Source organism: Amborella trichopoda, chromosome 6 (genome assembly GCF_054954075.1).
Source record: "Amborella trichopoda isolate Santa Cruz 75 chromosome 6, AtrichopodaSantaCruz75HAP2 v2.0, whole genome shotgun sequence".
NCBI lineage: Eukaryota > Viridiplantae > Streptophyta > Magnoliopsida > Amborellales > Amborellaceae > Amborella > Amborella trichopoda.
The window spans coordinates 1,286,871-1,306,902 of NC_142341.1; the positions used below are offsets into that span (position 1 = coordinate 1,286,871).

Sequence of the window (20,032 nt, forward strand, 5' to 3'; positions counted from 1 at the left end):
TGTAGCCAAAATTAGTGGAAAGAGATAAAAAAAGGGCAGAAGACTCAACTGTTTTCTCCCCCAAATTTGGTGAAAATTTTGTCATAAATTGGTGGCATTAAGCCTCCTTTTCCACACGCCTCCAAATTTTGGCCTTTGTTCCTAAGGAATCTGCACTATCTTTTAACCTTTCGTGAGGCCCAATGTGAGTTTCTCCCTTTTCTCATTGATGGGTTAAACGAGGACGGAACAAGCAAATGAAGCATCAATAATGTCTCTCTCTTTAGTGTCTTTTTAGGGGAGGCAACGGGTCGGGTAGGTCGGGTCTGGCAGGACCTGGACCCATCCGAATTCAGATCTAAATTTTGGATCCGGACCTGACCTTTTGGAATCATGCCCGGACCTAAGGTCAGGTCTACCTGTCGTGTCTGATCGAGTCTATCGTCACCTTATGACTGAATTTTTTTTTTTCCCTTAACGTTTATGAATACCTACATATAGCCACATTTTTTATTGTTTTACGTAATAACTGAAAATTCTTGAGAAACAAATGTATGGGCAATATTTATAAATATATGTATCATTTGAGCTGGGTCCTGGACTTAAACAGTATTCAGGTCCAAGTTTTGGAAACAAACCCGACATATCGGGTCCAAAATTTGGACTAAACCTAAGGTTGAATATCCCTTTCAGATCACGGGTCTTGTCGGGTCCATTGCCACACCCGTATTTTGCTTGTGGGTAGTATTGATATTTTTTATGTAGGTGGTATGCATCATGAATAAATTGATGACTAGGTAAGACATTTCAAACCAAGGTAAGACATTTCAAAGCTGTACTTCAAATCTCACCAGAAAATGCAATTTTTGTATTGTTGAACCTACTCCTTGAAGATGAATCTCAAATTTAGCTGGAAAGTATACATTTTGGTGTCAAGAAAGCTAAGTATCCAACACCCAACTTCGACAAACATGAATATGAAAAATAGATTTTAAAGTTCCAAAATTTTACATATCCTGTGTACGACATCTTCCAGACACCAATCCAAAGTGGTCATGGATCCTACTTTTTAAACTTGAAATGCTATTATAGCCTAGGGAAGCAAATAAATTTGCAGCCAGCACAAGAGTTTCCGAAGTTAGTGTTGCATTGGGGTACCCAATGTGCTTCCGCCGAGGGCCTACAATAACTAACCATATTTGACTTGCAAATCTGCACCTTTGGGCCCACAATAACCACCTGACTTACGAATCTGCTATTTTAAGTCACTCCTCAATTCTAGTAACAAACAATTCTAATTTCATAAAATATGCTAATCGATCATCTCAACCTAAAAATGAAAAAAAATTTGTAATCCCACAAGTGGTTCCGCAAATCACACAGGACATATAAGATGCAACCCGCTCAACCTAAATATGGCGTGGCTTTATTGATGTTATATAAGATCTCCAGAGAATAATGCCCCATTACACCTAATCAGCAACCGTAATTGTGATTATAATTGATATGGAATAGATTTATATAGAAAACAAGACATCATAAATTTTGACGTTGAAAAATCTTCCAAATGATCTTATGGACTTTAAGGTCTACAATATAAAAAAAGGAAATTAAACGTCATTTAAACAACTTGCAATATATTATTTAGACCATCTATTTGCAAAGATTAAAAGTACATCTAGATCGGCAGGATTCATATTTTTGCTCTAAATATTTTAATTACAAATGAAAATAATTTCACTTTACTTTGATTGTTTAAAGTAGACGCACTAAAAATATAAACCGCATTCTATATCTTCTATAAAAGATATCAATCCCAAATCTTTAAGGCAAGGGACATGCCATTTTTCTGTGCCATGAATAAATTAAAAGTTGGGCGTGCAATGTGGGGGGCTCTACCGATATTTTCCGAGATACGAGGGGCATTATAGGAAGTTAACAAAAAGTACGGCACAGCACGCTGTTTAGTGTAGTCACCAAATGAAACAAAGCCACCAAAACCGCATGTCTCGATTCATACGTACCTCTCGTACATTTAAAGCTTTGCACACTACTTGGACAACATAAATTACACAGATGCAGAGAGAGAGAGAGTAGGTAACTTGAAATTTCTTAGAGAGAGAAAGGGGGAAAGGGCAGAAGAGCAACAAAAGACACAAGGGGAAAAGAGATCGAGAGATGAACTGTAAAAAACTGAAAAGGTAATGTCTACTTGCGGATGACAGTAGGTCGAAGTGAGACGTACAGAGAGAAAAGCAAATAACGGATACTGAAGAGAGAGAATGAGAATTGAGATTGAAGCGAGGGGAAGAAATCGTTGATAATAAGAGTGCAGAAGAAAATAGAGAGAGAGAACTAATCCTAGAGAAAAAGCATTGAAACCAAGAGTAAAACAGATGAAACTAAAATATATACAGAGAAAGAGACCATTGAATCTTTACACCCAAAAAGAAAGGGACCATTGAATCTTTACACCCGTCTTGTTTTTTTACTGAGCGATGAAACAAGTCTTTTCGAGATGATCTTTTCCCCCTTAAACAAATAAACTCATCCAAAAAAAAGCCTAAAAAGAAATACCAAAAAAAAAGAAAAAGAAAAAGACGGTTACCTATCATTACGCCCACCCAAATCACCGTCCCTTTCAACCACTGCCAAAATCCGCCAACCCCGAAAACCCCATCATTTCCCGGAGACAGACTACCAAGAAGCCGTTCCCCGGCTAGATCCTCGCCGTCGATGCTCCTTTTCAAAATTTTCCGGCGATTTGAAAACCGTCTTCACATTCGAATTTGCAAAATTTTCCAGTGACACAAAAACCGTCTTCACAAGTGAATTTGTAGGCTCGCGTTCTTCCTAGAATTACAGAGAGGGCAGACATCAAACTTGGACTCACAATCTTTGCAGAGGCAGAGGTGCCTGCATGGCAATAAGAGGATCGAGATCTCGCTTTTCCGGCAAATTTTGCAAGTTCTTCGATGCTTTAATTCCTGATTTTCCTTGAAGGCCCTAGCCTCCGAATCCATGCCTCCATTGTAGCAGCTCGACTGCGCATCATCGGCTCCGGCAGCAATGGCCGTGTTGGCCTCACTGTCTCCATAGCCTTCTTTGGTTTGGCCTGCCATGTTCATGTTCTGAGAGAGGACTTGCTCGAGACTGGACTTTAAGTTGGAGACCATGGATTCATTGTTCCGCGCAACGTGCTGCCATATCTGGTTCTCTAAGCTCATTTGCCTAACCTTTTCTTCGAGCTCGGCGTTCCTCCTGCTCACGTTTTCGAGCTCTGTTTCCTTTTCCTTGAGCCTTTTCCAGATCTGTTGCTCCAGAACAGAGAGGAGAGCTCTGAAATGTCTCTGCCTCTTCTCTTCCAATCCCAATCGAATTTTCTCGCTCTGCAAAAACCAGAGGTTCAAAACCTTGGAAATGTTGGAGACTTCACCGATTTCTAAATAATGAATAGTAGGGAATTCAACCACAAAGAAGCATAGAAACAATGGAGATTCACTGATTTACAAAAGGAAACAGAACGGAATCAAGCTTAAAAACCTTAAAAACCTTAAAAACAATGGAGATTCATCACTTAAACACAAAAGAGAAAAAAGATTCAAGCTTCAAGCTCCTATCAACAATGGCCATTTTTCTTTCCAGAAAAGATTAAAAAAAAGTAAGCATCCACCGTTTACTCATGAAGGTCACAGTAATTATGGATTTGGCTTTACCTGGAGCCGGATTAATGCGTCGATTTCCTCATTTTGCTGATAAAGAGACGCCATGACCTCCTGAGTGAAAGGAGAAGAGGGATGCCCTGTACCGGTAGGAGGGCGACCACTGGTTGAAGTACCAATTGATTGATTAAGGCGAGTTTCTTCATGAGAGACGTTTAAACCAGTCGATATCTGGCCCGATTTTTCCTGCAACTTCATGAAATTTCCGTATCGAAGCTGATTCAGGATTTGCTGCTGCTGCAAGGGAGTCAAGGCCACTGGTTCTTCTCTGGTTCGCTTCCTCGATCCTGAGATATTGCAAGTCAGTTCACTCTCCGGGTCGCTGAAAACCGTTCCATTGATGACCTGGCCCACTGTTACAGAACGGCAAAAGACTATCGGTAAAGAAATTGCAGAGAAGAAGATGAACAAGCATATTCATCAATCCAAGGATTGCAGGGAAAGAAGAAGATTGAATCAAGAAGTGCAAGATTGAATCCGGTTCTTTGAACTCACTGTAATTGAAGTTTCTATACAAGTTTGTGGTCTGATACTCCTGGTTTTGGAACTGGAGCTCATCCATTGGAGTATTCCTTGTCCTGTGAAATCAACGACCAGTAAGAAACAGTTAAGCAATAAGAATTGATAAACCGGGCCATGAGAGCTCCAAATGCCCTAGAAAGAGAAAGAAGCCAAACGCATGTTCGCCTCCGCTCACCTGTTACGAAAATCTATAGTGAAGGCATTCGAGGGGTACTGAGCCTGCACAGCCATGGCAAAACCTCGTTCCTCTCTCTTCCTCGCGTCCCGGCTTTAGAGAGAGAGAAAACGTATTGCAGAGAATTGCAATCCAAGTAAGAGAAATAAACGAAAAGGAAACGAACTACTTCTCCGCAATGAACTCAGGAGAAAAAAATGAAGGGAAAGAGGGAGGGAGCAAGCAATAGAGAGGCGCGAGCGAAGTAAAAGATAAAGCAAGGGAAGAGTGTAGGATAGCCTAATATATATATATGAAAGGGAGAGGGATAAGAGAGAGAAACAAAATTAAGAGATAGGAATAAAAAATTAAGAGAGAGAAAGAGCGCTCGCTATCTATGAATTGTGAAAACTGAAAAGATAAAAAAAGGCGTCGACCCGATATAAATTGCTCCTGCAACAGACAGTCAAACGAAACAGACGGGAAACGAGTCGAAAAGTACGCTCTCTCTCCTATCCATTGCCTTTCCATCTCCTTTCTCTCTCTAAAAAAACCCGGACTTCTTTTCTCTCTCTAAAATTTCTAATCACTCTTTATTTCTCTCTCTAAAAGAATCCCAATCCGTTTCCATTTACTGATCCACAATCGCGAGAGATCGGCCGTTTCTCTCTCTAAACTGCAAACACCATTCACGTCACGCCCGCAATGAAAAAGTCGTGTCACCTCACGTCCCGCAACGCCCAAAATTAGAGCCATCTATGCTGTTTTGGCGGACCAACCATCCAAAACCTTCGCTATTTTTGGTGGACCCTCTCTGTATCCGAGATTCTCACCCCCACAGCATTAAAAAGTGGGCCTCCATTTTTCTTGAATTAAACCCTCCTCTCCCTCTCTCCCTCCAAGGTCTCCCCATCCAAAGTTTAAATTGTAGTTTAGAACCCGGTGATTTTCAATCGGCAAAAGTTGGTATAAGTGCGTGGGATTTCACTAAAATAAGTTATTTTGATGTCCAAGTTTTGGACCGTCAATTTTCAAGACTTTCAAATTTTTTTTAGATTTGCTCGACCTATCTTATATTTGAAGTTTTAAATTATATAATGAGAAATAAAAATATATTTTAAGGCTATCACACAAATTTCTGATATTAAAATCATATTTCTTGATACTATTTTAAGGTACAGTGTACTTTGATTTGATTGTTTAGAGCCTCCGTCATATACAAACCACACCCGTTTTAATTTGGAGAGTCGATTTTGATGAAAATGGGTTTGGGCCCTATCAGTTCTAAGATCTAGGATGGTCTGTCCAGCATCGTTCTCCTCTAAAATCTTTAAAATTATTTTATATGAGTCGATTTTGATGAAAATGGGTTTGGACCCTATCAGTTCTAAGATCTAAGATGGTATGTCCAGCATCCTTCTCCTCTAAAATCTTTAAAATTATTTTCTATTTTGTTATTTATTTAAAAGCTTATCAAATATTTTCTTATGTTCCCTCTAAATTTCCATTCATAAACCTCAATTTCAATTAATTTATTTTATTTAAATATTTTTATATATCACCAATTTACACTTATCCATACTCGTTCCAAATCTCCATCCAACAATTTGACTTGGATATGTAAATGAACATTTGGCCCTATCAATCCAGGTTTTGAAACACTAGTTTAAACTCCAGAGGAAATCTCAAACACCAATAATTTGACATGGATACGTGAATGAATACTTGGCCCTATCATTCAAGGTTTTGAAACAATACTCTAAACTCCCAAGAAAATCTCTAACACCTCACCAGCAATTTACTGTAGCCAAAAAAATTGGTGGAAATCAAACAGATAAAAGAACCTTGAAATTTGAAGGTCAAGATAATGTGTTTTAAGATGTACAATTTTTTAGACTTCAATTTTTTTTTTTGTCATTATCCATAGATCTCGATATCGAGACGATCAACTAGATATGTTTTCAAAATTAAAACAACTTTATTCATTGAATTTTTAAGGTGGCAATCTTATATCAACTTTTTCGTGACAAAAAGTGTGACCATTAAATTTTCATAATCCGGGGTAATATATTCTTCTCCGTTATTTTGATCCAAATAAATTAAGCAAAAAGTTTATATAAGGTGCCATCGCAAGGGCCACTTCAAAAATCTATGGGAAAAAGGTGGTCCAATCTATAGAAAAGTTCATATAGGAAGGGGAACTTCATAAATCTATAGAAACTAAGGTGCTCCCATGTTGAAAAACCCTCAAATTGTTCCTTTGGATTTCAATATGTATGATATGGAAAAAAATAATAATTTCAAGTCATAAAAACTATACGTCTCGTCATAAATTATTTGGACTATTAATTTTCAACCTTTTTAATTATTTATATAACTACTCAATCTGCACTATTTTAAAGGCCGTAAATTTTATAATTAGAGGTGACAATAAAGTTTTGTATCATTACGATACCTTTTTTCACGAAAGTTGCATCTTTCAGTATAGTTTAGAGGTATAGTTAAGAGTGGCAACAGTCTTTATTGGGTCCAGTCTAGGTTGCCCCCGACTTGGACCCAACCCAACTAAGTTTTGCATGGACGTAGACCCGACCTAAACCCAAGTATAGAAATTGAAGAAAATAAGAAATTTAATTTTTATACTGTATTAAATATATTTTATGGAGTTAAGAAATAGACCATTTATCTTTGAGAAAAGTTTATATAGAGGCGAGGCTCTAAACAATCAAATTAGAGCCTACCAAAAAAATTCCACTATAAGAGGTTGTTTTGGTGCCCAAATATCCTCAAATTGATCATCTCGACATCGTGATGCATGGACATGAGAAAAAAAATTGGATTTCAAGTTTTGGAAGTAGTGTATTTTTGTAACGTATTTTTTGACCGTCAATTTTCAAGATTTTCAAATTTTCATAGATCTCTCGATCTACACTATTTTTGAAGCTTTAAACCTTATAAATGAAGATGAAAAAATATTTTAAGGTTATAAAAAAGAGTTCTAGTATTGAAACCACATTTCTCGATACTATTTACCGGTAGGCTCTAATTTGATTGTTTAGAGCCTGTGCTCTATACAAACTGCACCCTTTATCTTTTGTACTTGGGGTCACATTCATTCCAATTCATTATATATCTAATTAGGTAGCTAAGGGTGTGTTATGAAGTCCATATTTTTTTAAAAAAAATTTTGTGTCTATTCAATGACACTTTATAACCCCTATTTTAAAATTAAAAAGACAAAATTGATATTGACGTCCACCTACAAAAAAACAAAACCATCTTTTAGTAGACAATCCAATAGTTCATATACTTTTTATTTATTTATACTTAGGCAAGTCGACGCTAACCCCATACTCGACCGGACCTGGTATAGTTTATACCAAACTAGACCCATCACTTCCAAATCACGGACCTGAACATAGACCCGGGTCAGCTTAAGTTGGTGCCTGGACCCGACCCGATTGCCACCCCCCCCCCCCCATGGTGTGTGGAGGCGTTGTTCAAGGTTTGATGCCTTGTGGAAACTTCGCCAATTAATTAGTAACCGAAAAAATCCGTGATTTTAACCTAAAAAGGAAGAAAATAAAGAGCACGGGCATAAGTGAAAGGCCAAAAACCTACCTCGTAAGTGGGTGTTGTGCGGGTCCTGCTATACGGTCATGTTCCTTTAAGTGAAATCCGCCACGTGGACTGGGGACCACGTGATGCGCCATGTAGGCGCGCTGCAGGCCGCATTCAATGGATCGTCGTGAGAGAAGTTGATGAGGTGGGCCATACATAGAAAAAGGATGAGAGAGAGTGGGAAGTAGCTAGAGAGAGAATGAAAGATGAGACAGAAAAGTTTTAGAGAGAGAAAGGAAGGAGAGTGCGAACTCGCAACGTAACTGCGATGTGACGACGCCTTGCCATGCAATTACTTACGATAAAGTGCAAAATGACAATTAGAGTGAGAAAGCAAGTAAAAATAAAAGGGGTGCGGCTTGTATAGAGCCTAAGATCTAAACAATCAATCAAATTAGAACCTACTTTTAAATCCTATAGATAAATATAGTTTCAATACTGAAAATCTTTGTGATAACTTTGAAATATATTTTGATACTTATTTATAAAGTTTAAAGCTTTACAAATATTGTAGATCGAAGAGATATATAAAAAACTTGAAAATCTTGAAAATTGACCGTCCAAAAATACGTTATAAATTACACAACTTCCAAAACTTAAAATCATTTTTTTTCTCATGTCTATACATCTTGATGTCGAGATGATTAATTTGAAAATATTTAAGCATCAAAACAACCTCGTCTAGTGAAATTTTTTAGAGAGGCTCAAATTTGATTGTTCAGAGCCTCTGCGTTATATAAACTTCTCTCAAATAAAAGTAGAGAGTGATATTGTGCAAGAACATAAAATAAAAATAAAAAAGAGAATAAAAGCATAGTTGTTGAGATTGGACATCCCGCTTACTTCTCTCATGACTAGTTTGATAGTTTAGTCGAAAGCTACTCTAAAGACTTGAAACTAATGTTTGATCTATTTTGACAAGTTAGATCATCAAGTTTTAATGAGCTCTACAAGTTTTAAATATATTCCATATTTTAAAATTATTATATTTCTTTTTATAATATTTGATATGTCTTGGCCAATTAGATAAGTCGATTTTAATCCGCTCTGCTATTTTTAATATATTTTATTGGGATTGCAAACAATGAGATTATTTACCTTCTATACAAGATGTTCACAATTATGTACAACCATCCGATGTGAAATCTAATGGTTTGGGTGTGGCACAAAGTTTGAGAAAATTTATTTTGAAGGTTGAGCCTGTCAATAGAATAAATACATTCATCTGGTTTCACATCCAATGGTCAAGATTAATTATGATCACTTTGTACCAAAGATAAATGATTTCAATGTATATTTTTTTTATTTTATATTTTGAAACTATTATAATTTTTTTTGTTCTTTTAATAAAGGGTGCAGTTCGTATAGAGCCGACTCTCAAAACAATCAAATCAGAGCCTACCTTTAAATAGTGTCGAGAAATGTGGTTTAAATACTTGGAATTTTTGTGACAGTATTAAAATATTTTTCTATATTTAATTATATAATTTAAAGCTTCAAAAATAATGTAGATCGAGCATATATATATAAAAAGTTGAAAATCGATGCTCAAAAAATGTATTACAAGATACATTATTTCTAAAACTTGAAATCCATTTTTTTCTCATGTCCATGTATCTTGATCCGAAGGTCATCGATTTGAACATCAAAACAACATCTTCTAGTAAAAATTTTTTTAGATAGGATCTAATTTGATTGTTTAGAGCATCGGCTCTAAACAAACTTTTTCCTTTAATAAAATACTGGCAATCAAAGTTTGAAAAATAATAAAATTGGATTTAAATTTTTTGAATCGGATCGAATTTAGCCATGCTTAATCCAAATGTCGTACCACATCAAGATCGAACCATGCCCCAAAACCGGCGGATCGGATGAATACTTAAACAGTTGAACTGATTATGTCGACAACAAACTCTTCACCGGTTCAAAAGTGGGGGTCGGTCATATTTTGATAATACCTAATTGCGGCCCTCGGGAGTTACACCGGCTTGAGCCGGGCCACATCACCGGACCCCATCGCCGGCGTGCCTTAGACACCACGGAACTGGATTGTGACGTGGCGGTGGAAGGTTTGGATTCTCTTTCCGTATTTTAGCGATGTCGGGAGATATGACCAACGGCCGCTGACACACGCTCCCTCTCTCTCTCTCACCATAAATCGCTGTGTCCTCGGTACAGGTGAAATTCTTTCACCCGCCTTTCTCTCTCTAACTTTCTCTCTATACATTTCCTTTGTCGACTTTCTCTCTCCGCTCTTCCCTTTTACCAGAGAGACTATGATATCTATTTTCTCTCTCTAAAACCGATTTTCTCTCTCTAAAACCGATTTTCTCTCTCTAGAGACGCTCAACTTTGTCGCCTTTTGACGAGGACGTGGCGCTGTCGGTCGGCAGTAAAAAATCCCCGAGATTACGGCCCCTCAGACTCTCTCTTCCTCTCACTAACTTATTTTTTAAGTTTCTCTCTCTTCCGATTTGGGGCCTGAAACGCCCCTTCAACAAAGCCGGCTTTGCTTCGCCACCTTTCCTTTTCTCTCTTTTTTCTATTTTGTTGTTTTCTTTTCCGATTTGTACGACTAGTCAAACTCTATGGAATCGATGGGCTAACGTTTTTCTTATCGCCCGGGATAAAGAAAAAATAAATTAAATTAATAGGAAATCTTTTTTTGGACCGTGTTTTTTATTTGATTAATTTTTTGACTTTCTCCTTATATGTTTGTTCTCCTTTCTTTATCAATGCTTCGAAAATATCAATGCATGCTTTGCCTCCCCTCTCCTCCAAACTCCACATTGTCTCATTATTATTATTATTATTATTATTATTTGATATTCAAAGGATTAAAAAAATAGTCTATTGTTTTTCTTATGGGAAAAAGTTTATATAAATTGCAACCTTAAATTTGGTCGTGAACCTTATGCAAACCATCTTTTTTTATAGGCATCTATTGTTCTATCAAGTGTTCGGTAAAGGAATTGGAAATAGCAATTGAAAGTTAAAAAGAGTAAGGCATCAAATGTGAACATGGAAATCATCATGCAATATAGGAAAATAGTGGTAGAATAGGGATTTGAAAAGTTGAAAGTGTACTCAAAACTCAATGAAAGAAGGAGAAACTTCATTATTTGCTGCTTTTGCAATAGAATATCATACGATATATTGAAAGTATTAATATTGCCAAAAGATTATATGCTTGTGCGGGAGCAAAAACTTGTCTAGTACTTATTCTTTCTTCCTTTTGAATGTTAGCTATTATTTTTAATTAAACTAACAACCAAAGTTTCATTAAATTAATAAATAATTTTCATTAACCGTTAATTTTAGGAGTGTAACCTTAAGTAGTGACCAAGTTCAATAACAACAAAAAATAGAAAAAAAAAAAACCACTATGAATCTTTATTTTCTAAAATAACTACATCATGATTAGGTATAGTCTAACTTATTAATAGTCATATTTAAGTTTTTACAAACTCAAATCCAAGTTTTTTTCTAAAAAAATCCATCTCATGGTGGGTTAAAGAATTTTAAATTGAAAAAATCACTTCAAGTAACTCTTTCTTCCTAGGTTGTAAATACACAATATGATCCTACGGACATTAGTAGTTGCATGTGCAGCATAATAAAGAGTAACACATCAAATGGAGAAATGAAAATCATCATGTGGTGTAGAAAAAAGAATGGTACAACAACATTTTGAAAAGTTACAAGAGTAGTAAAACATCAATTGAGAAAGAAAAAAAAAGAAGAAAAATCCGCTCATTTTTCATTAGAATCTTTTGCAATTAGAAGAATTTGAAAAATCTCCATCTTATTTGCTATTTCTTAGACCACCAGAATTCAATGATCCAGACAATTGAGCCACAAATACTACCTATTTCCCTCTTAAATCGCTTTCCTTTTGCTTAGAATATTTATACAATATAAAAAAATAAAATAAAAACAAAAAGCCAAGGTAGTTTGGCTGTTTCCCTTTACATATTTGAAATAAGGTCATATTTACTTTGGTCGTTTTCAAAACGTCCAAATCATTCAAAGGGGTCCTTTCCATTTAAAACTTCTTTTCTCATACATTAACTCTTAGATCACATGGTGCTACATACCTTCTTCCACCGGCCCCTAAATTTCATAAATTTTGAAATCAATGATCGAAAAATCGGCGAAACAACTCGGAATCACCGAAATCTTTATGGGAGCAAGACCCTGCAGCTTTTGCTCCATAAAGACTTGGGTTGCTAGAGTCTTCTTATTTTTCAGGGTTTATAAAATTTTCATATAAAGAATCGCCATGTCTTGATTAGACTTGCCCCAATCAAGACTTGGGTTGCTAGAGTCTTCTTATTTTTCAGGGTTTATAAAATTTTCATATAAAGAATCGCCATGTCTTGATTAGACTTGCCCCAATCAGTCTAGGACCGATCGGATTGGGGGGATCAGCTCGGGCCCCTACGATGTTGGTGCCCGAGCCCTTTTTTCAAAACATTGCTCCATCTCTCTGTATCTCACACACATACACACCCATGAAAGAGGAGATGGGGGTGCCCCCCAAAATGCCTCCAACCCTCATCATGCACACCGACTCTAGCTACCAGATAATGACCTCTCCAGAATCCACGCCCTTTGATGAAGCAACCATCCACTAATGGAGACCTTAGTTGCTTTTGTCATCTTTACTTCAAGCTTTGATTCCAACTCTTACCCAACAAAAAGGGAAATAAAGAAAACAACAAGTTTTGGTTGCCCCAACAACTATGCCACCACCTTGTATTTGAATTATTATTTTCCCATTGGGATATGCACAAAGTCCCAATCTCCTAGTGCAACTCTTCTTATTTTTTTTTAAAGTCATGCTTCAAGCTCCAACTTTTTATTAATTGGGGATTGATATTTCTTTATGTCCTTATGCTCTTTCCACCCCATTTACTCACATGGAATCCTTAGTCATATGTATCAATTTCAACATTTCTTTATGGCCATGCCATCCCATTTACTCAAGGGGAACCCCTCAACTTGTAACATCTAAAAAAAAGAAAAAAAAAAAAAGCGGGTGGGGTGAACCTATCATATTGTTACAATTTTAGTATTATTATTAATGCATCCATATGGGAGTCCATTCAATTAGGAGAAAACTAAGCAGACAAATAGAGTGCAAAAAGCTAAAACTTTATTAAGAAGTGAATATTTATGACTTCTTGCACCCCCTTAGATTGAACAAGAATGGAAGATTGGTAAAGAAATAGCAACTAGCTCTTTATATCTGCCCCAATTTTTATAGTGCAATTTGTTTGGGGTTTGAGACTTTGATGATTATTTTTGGAAACAGATAGGACTTTTGAATGAGCCAATCACCCAATCTCATTATTGTGCATGCCACTAAGGATTCTTATATAGGCAATTGTGTGTCATCCTAATGCATCCAGATCACTATAGTTTGCATGCTATTGTGATCCTAGGATTCAAGGGAATTTGAATGTCATTTCATTCAAGTTGAATGACTCGAACCGACTCAGAATTGCTCAACTTCATTCGGATTCAGCATCCTACTGATTCCAGGGGGAGTTGTCCATAAACATGAGATTCTCCACAGCCAAAGATCCTTCTTGTTATTTCCAAAAATCGGATGAGACAGGCCTCGAACTTGGCTTCTAGATAAGTGGATTATCCGACTAACTAGGGCTCGAGACGCCGACAAGTCCGAGCCTAAGTCCTGAGAAAGTTGAGGGGGTTATTTTGGTCATTCTAATCTTAGGCTCTTGGAATTGCAAACTGGGGTGAGTGGTATTGTAGTCAATTAGATGGACTTCGTTGGGGCCGTGACCATAGCATTTGGAAAAAAATGAGGGCACATCTCGATTGTGGCCCTCCAAATTTAGTGAGATGAAAAGCCAAACATGTCTCAAGTCCCGATCCAAATTTAGTGAGATAAAAGCCAAACAAGATGGTTGGTTGGATCATATGGCGTGTCTTGGCCGTATGGTTTTGTCACATCATTTCCAAATTTTCCTAGAAGAGTATTTTGAATTATTTTTCATGACCCATTCTTGGTTTTTCAAATGGCAGGCAAATGCCTTTCATCAGTCTCTCTATTTCTCTCTCAACTAGCCAGCATGATTCATCAGTTTTTTATTCCATTCAAAGCATCCTTTGTCTTCTTTCTACAAATTCCTTTCTTATTGCAACCGCACATAGGTCCTACCCCATAAATGATGTGAGGGGTTTGAGGTGGTCCATTCTTTAATATTCAGCTTGTGTGAACAACTACAACTCCAATTTTCATGTGTTCATAATCTCACTCTTTCCCATTCACGTACTATATTCAAAAAGATTATATGCTCCCACTAGAGCATATAAAGCATTTAATCCCTCGAGTAAAACCCAATCTAAGTAACTTTTAAGACCCCAAATTTTTTAGATGTGCTCCTCACCTAGACAACCAACCTCAAAAAATATAAATTAAAAATTAAAAAAAAAAAGGTGAAGAAGAGGTAATCCATGTGACAGAAGAGTTAGAACAAATAACATCCAGAAATTAAGTAGAGATTTTTCTATTTTAGGACAGTTAGATACGAATGCTTCAAAAATCGAAATCTAAGAATTTTTTTTTGTTCAGTTAGATCTGATTCAAGTGGATTTTTTTTTGCTCAGTAAAGACGTCCTTCTTTTGCCCATCGGAGTAAGTGTACAGTATGATCCCATGGGAGTACACTGTACCTGCCACGATTATAATCATGTTGATGTACCTATTGTTTGGAAATTTGGTTTGTTTAGGTTTCTTTCCCTTTTATCCATAATTCCAACTCTGATCAGGGGCTCGAGAGGAATTCTCTCTCTCTCTCATCCCAAAACTTCCAACATGTTTCGTCTCTTCTCTTCTCATCTAAAGTTTTAACATCATTTCTCCTGTTACTATTAGTTAAAGGAAAAAAAATTTATACATGGTTGATGCCTTGAACAATCAAATTTAGGCACACATCAAAAATTCACTAGAAGAAGTTGTTTCGATACCCAAAAACCCTAAAGAAGAAGAAGATAGTTTCTCTCTCTAAAACTCTTAAGGTAGTTTATTTTTCTCTAAATTTTGATACATATTCTCTCTCTAAAATTTTGATAAAATTTTTACTATGGGAAATTTTTTCTTATGTATTTGTCGCATGCCAAATGTGTGTAACGTAATTTTCACATGAAAATATTTTTTTTCATACCTACCAAATGTGTCCAAAATAGTGTAAACCCATGTTATGCAAATAGATGACCCAAACAAGGGATTTACCTGACCTGGTATTATCTACAAGCTACACAAATAGTCATTTCTCAATAACCAGATTTTGACATAACCAGGATTTGCATAACCATGTTATGATCCAAAATATGGTTTTGTTGACCCTAAGATCCAAACGAGCCATAAATGTTCTACCTTATCATATATTGTGTCATTTTCACATCACGATTGCTTATTTGAAAAAGCAAACCCATTTGGAATTCACATGTCCCCCTTTGAAAATTCATAATTTAATTTAAACTTCATTTTAGTGTCGTTGAGTGCTGCATATTATTATTATGTAGGAATTGTTTCTAGTGGAATAACCTAATTTATTTGACCTACTGGGGCAATAAAACTAAGGATGAAGTTTCCTATAAGACTTAGGCTCAATGAAAACAAAAGAAAACCTCACCTCAAATTCTTGTCTTGAAAGTGAAATCAATCCAAACTTTAAGTTGGCATGGTATGTCTTGAAGAGTAGTCAATTTGGTGCAAAATCAATGCGCCATAACTACAAAACGTTAAAATTGGGCCCCAATCAAAGGTGATTGATGGTATTTAAATGTAAATGTGATTGATGGTATTTTGAAATTAGGGTCCCAATGTTGGAGCATGAGACGACGACAATACTCCTTAACACCAGATGACACCAAGAAAGCTCAGGTTGAAAAAAATGTGGTCATTATATCATTTATGTTGGGTCAGATGGCGCGCTAAAATGTGCATTTACTCCCTTAGGTAAAAGATTTATTGGAAATTTATCAAATTACTTAGAAGATATCAACAATTTAATATTTTACTTGTATCTTTTGATCTAATTTCATAATACCAATAAAAAAAAAAAACAATGGTATTTTTCAATTGGGAAAAACATTAAACATTTCATCTCTAGTGGATATTTTGAAAATTTTCCCTAAATTTATTGAGGATATCCACACTAAAATCACCAATGAGTATTCTCATAAAGAAAGAAATGGGAAAAGTTGGATTTTGGTTATCTAATCACTTACATCTGTCCATACAAAATTGAACGGTCTACGATCAGCTCTAGGGTACCATCTTTTTTTAGGCACACAAAGGTTTTTATTTATTATTATTATTATTTTATTATTGTAGTGTTAGTTACAAGGTTGATGGTGTCACATCCTCTGTAAGATCGAATTCCATAACATACTTCTATGTCAAATGAGTAAATATTGGAAATAGTCCCGCGGGAGCATGTAATCTTTTGACCTGAACTGTAATCTCTTACAAAGTTGGAGAAATAGACCCTGTTCTATTGAATCCTGACCTTGTCATGGGTTACTTGTCATCACCAATTCCATGCTCTAATTTTAAACTTTGTCAAACCTCCTCTAGGTCATTGTTGTTAGGCTGATGGTGGTTTTCCATCATACATATTGCATTTTATTTAGGTTTGTTGGGTAATGGGTGATGATGGTTCATGCAACTTCCTCATCTTTTATTTTATACTTTTTGATGTTTTGGATTATGGGTTGGTAAGTTTGGATTAGAAACCAAGACAATTGTTATGTGCCCAATAAGCCCAAATCACTAAACAAGAAGGCCCAACTCACAAAAGTCCAAGTGGCTTCTTGCTAAGTGCTCCTTTTATATATAAACTAACTAAAGCACACATGAGGGTCAATGGCCCACAAACTAATATTGGTCCACCCAAAAGGGGGAAGGGAGTTGGGTCTATTTCTTGAGGGGTCCACAAGGAATTATTACCTAAATTTAGTTGATTTTTGCAAAAATCTTGGGTAAACTTTCATGCTCTAAACAAAATTTGTCAAAAGTCCTGTAGGATTCTGAAGAGAGAGATTCCTGGCTTTCTAGGTGCTTTCAATATATAAAATTTTCAACATTTTACATTTGACCTTTTTTTTAACTATTTCAACTCATTATCATGTGTATTTTGATGGATATTTTGAAATTAAATAAAAATAAGTAAAATATTAAATAATTCATCTCTCATGTACGTTTTAATAAAGGGAGGTGATTTGTATAGGGCCTAGGCCCTAAACAAACCAAGTAAAGTGCACCTACAAATAATATCGAAAGATGTTTCAGTACTGAAAGTATTTATGATGGATTGAAAAATTATTTTCATCTTTAATAAAAAACCCAAAGCTTAAAAAATAGTGTAGATGGAGCAGATCCATGAACACTTGAAAAACTTAAAAATTAACGGTCCAGAAAAGACATTGCAAGGTTCACTATTTCCAATGCTTGAAATCCATTTTCTCATGTCATTGCATCAAAGTCGAGAAGATGGATTCGAGGATTTTTTGGCATAAAAAACAACATCTTCTAGTGAATTTTTTATGTGAGCCCTAATTTGATCGTCTAGGGCTTCATCCTTATATAAACTTTTTCCTTCGATAGATTTCTCAATTTTAAAATAATATACTCAACAAGAATAGAAGGAAAAATGAACAAAACTTCGTATAATTTAAAAACCATGGGGCTAGGAATAGAGGATAATTAGGTGTAAGGGAATATTGTCATAATTTTCCACAAAGACCTGGTAGCCTAAAGGCATGGATAGGTTTCAAGAGTTTGACAAGTGTTTATCCCTTTTCTTTTTATTTATTTGCTTAGATTATTTGGCACGCTTGGGGGGGTTGGGGTGGGGGTGGGGTTTGATATTTTTCAGGTAAAGACTAAATGAATGCTACTATCCAATGTAAAAATCCATGCCTAACAAGGCCAACATGCATCATCCAGTAAATAGGACATGGGTGGCACGTGCAATGTGTGGGGCTGCAAAGTTTCTTAGTAGAGAATGATGCTAGACCATGAATAAGACCACCCATCCATTGAAACTTGTCCTCCTTTTCAGAGAGAGAGAGAGAGTGAGAGAGAGACTTTTTTTTAATGTTTGAGAGAGACACATCCATTGAAAGTTGAACTCCTCTAGAGAGAGAGAGAGAGAGAGAGAGAGAGAGAGAGAGAGACTTGTCCACATTTGGTTTTTGTAAGGGGGAGGGGGGGGACTTCTCCTTGAGAGAGAGAGAGATATGTCCTACTTTAGGGCAAGGAAATGGCCACGTTGCTCTGTTATTATTCATTAGAAATGAGTATCACCCTTTTCTTCTTCTCTAACATCATTATCACCATCATCATAAAAAAAAGTAAAGTTTAAAAAAAAAATAAAAAAATTAAAAAAAGAGAAAGAAACTCCCTAAATTACCATTTGACCAAAACGCCATGGAGAAAAAAACAAAAAAAAAACAAAAAAAAAGAGAAAAAAAAATTCCCTAAATTACCATTTGACCAAAAAGGCACAGTGAAAAAAAAAAGAGCGAGAGAGAGAGAAACTCCCTAAATTACCATTTGACCATGGTAGAAAGTTTAGGGCAACTACTTTGAATTTTGGCCACTGGGCCCAACTTGGTTGGGGGTACGAAGACCAACAAATTGCCAAGGAGAAATACACCAAATTTAAGGATCTTGAGAAAATTATGTATAATCTTGAATAGAAGAAGGTTAAATTTGTAAAGAGTGAAAAACTGCAAACCAAAACCAAATTTAAGGATCTTGAGAAAATTATGTATAATTTTGAATAGAAGAAGGTTAAATTTGTAAAGAGTGAAAAACTGCAAACCAAAAAAGGAAAAGTGTGAAAAGTTACAAGATGTTAAGAGGAAAAGAACTTTCATGATTTGATTGTGATTTGGGCCATTCTTGTTCTCAAACCACCTAATTGATGTCTAAATTTTGAACCATATGAAGTAAGTTCAAGGTGATCATTATGTTAGCAAATTAGGCCACAAGACTTCTTGGATTTGTCTAATTTGGAGTGCATATGGTGTGCTCTATTGGAACATACTATACATTTATTCCCTTTAGCTCACGAGCTAATCAGACATCACTCGATCTAAAATCTTTAGATCCACTCTGGAATCTTAAAACTTGTATTTTCAAAAATAAATATTTGGTTTGTGAGTTCTTAAGCACTAGTTCCAACTATTTGAAAATTGGACACTCCCCATTTTATATTGAGACATTATCTTTTCCCGGTGGCAATAGAAACATGATGATATTTCCAGGTACTAATGAAACATGATGATATTTTTAAGATTATCATTTATTTCTTTTCTTTTTTTTGTTTTTTATGGAAGTCACTAGACCGAGGAATCTATATTTCGAAACTTTGGAGTCATAAAAACACGGTCTTATTTACTTGAAGGAGCAAATGGACAATATGATCGCGAGTGAGCATGTAATCATTTAGCATTCGGTCTCACCAAAATTGTTTTTATTTGGGGTGGTGGGGTAGATATGCACATCTTAGACCATAGTGGTTTCCCCATTGTTACTTTATTTTACCTCCTCTATGCAAAGATGCCAAACCCTACTCTAACCCAAATGTGGGCTTTTAAACTTTGTACCGACATCATATTACCCACCTTTCTCAATTTTAAATTAAAAACAGGCCAATACTTGAAGATTGAATAATATATGATTCAATGTTTCTTCACCTTTCTCAAATTTAAAATAAAATTCAGCAATTATGATATGAAATTTACCTACCTTTGTTCAATTTTTGTTTAAAAATGGACCAATAATCGAAGATTCAATGAGCCCTTTGGGAGGTTAAAATGATTATTTTTGGATGGTTAAAATGAATTTAATAGCCAATCAGAAAATACTCTATCACGCCGGAAATGGCTTTGGCTTTCTGTCCAATGATTATCTTTAAAATAGAAATTTATGCACGTATCCCCCAAGTTTCCTAATATTTCTCTGTTTTTACTGTCACACCTTTTTTTT

At 35.8% G+C, this 20,032-nt stretch overlaps 1 protein-coding gene across 1 annotated transcript; it reads right to left on the bottom strand.

Moving 5' to 3' along the window:
- Window positions 1-2,367: 2,367 nt before the first annotated feature.
- On the bottom strand, window positions 2,368-4,564 carry LOC18434582 (BOI-related E3 ubiquitin-protein ligase 1). Its single transcript, XM_006844650.4, has 4 exons — window positions 4,399-4,564; window positions 4,197-4,279; window positions 3,696-4,054; window positions 2,368-3,368 (listed from the first exon to the last, which is right to left on the bottom strand). The coding sequence occupies exons 1-4, from the start codon at window positions 4,452-4,454 to the stop codon at window positions 2,802-2,804; spliced, it is 1,065 nt and encodes a 354-aa protein (XP_006844713.2). The 5' UTR covers window positions 4,455-4,564; the 3' UTR covers window positions 2,368-2,801.
- Window positions 4,565-20,032: the final 15,468 nt, after the last annotated feature.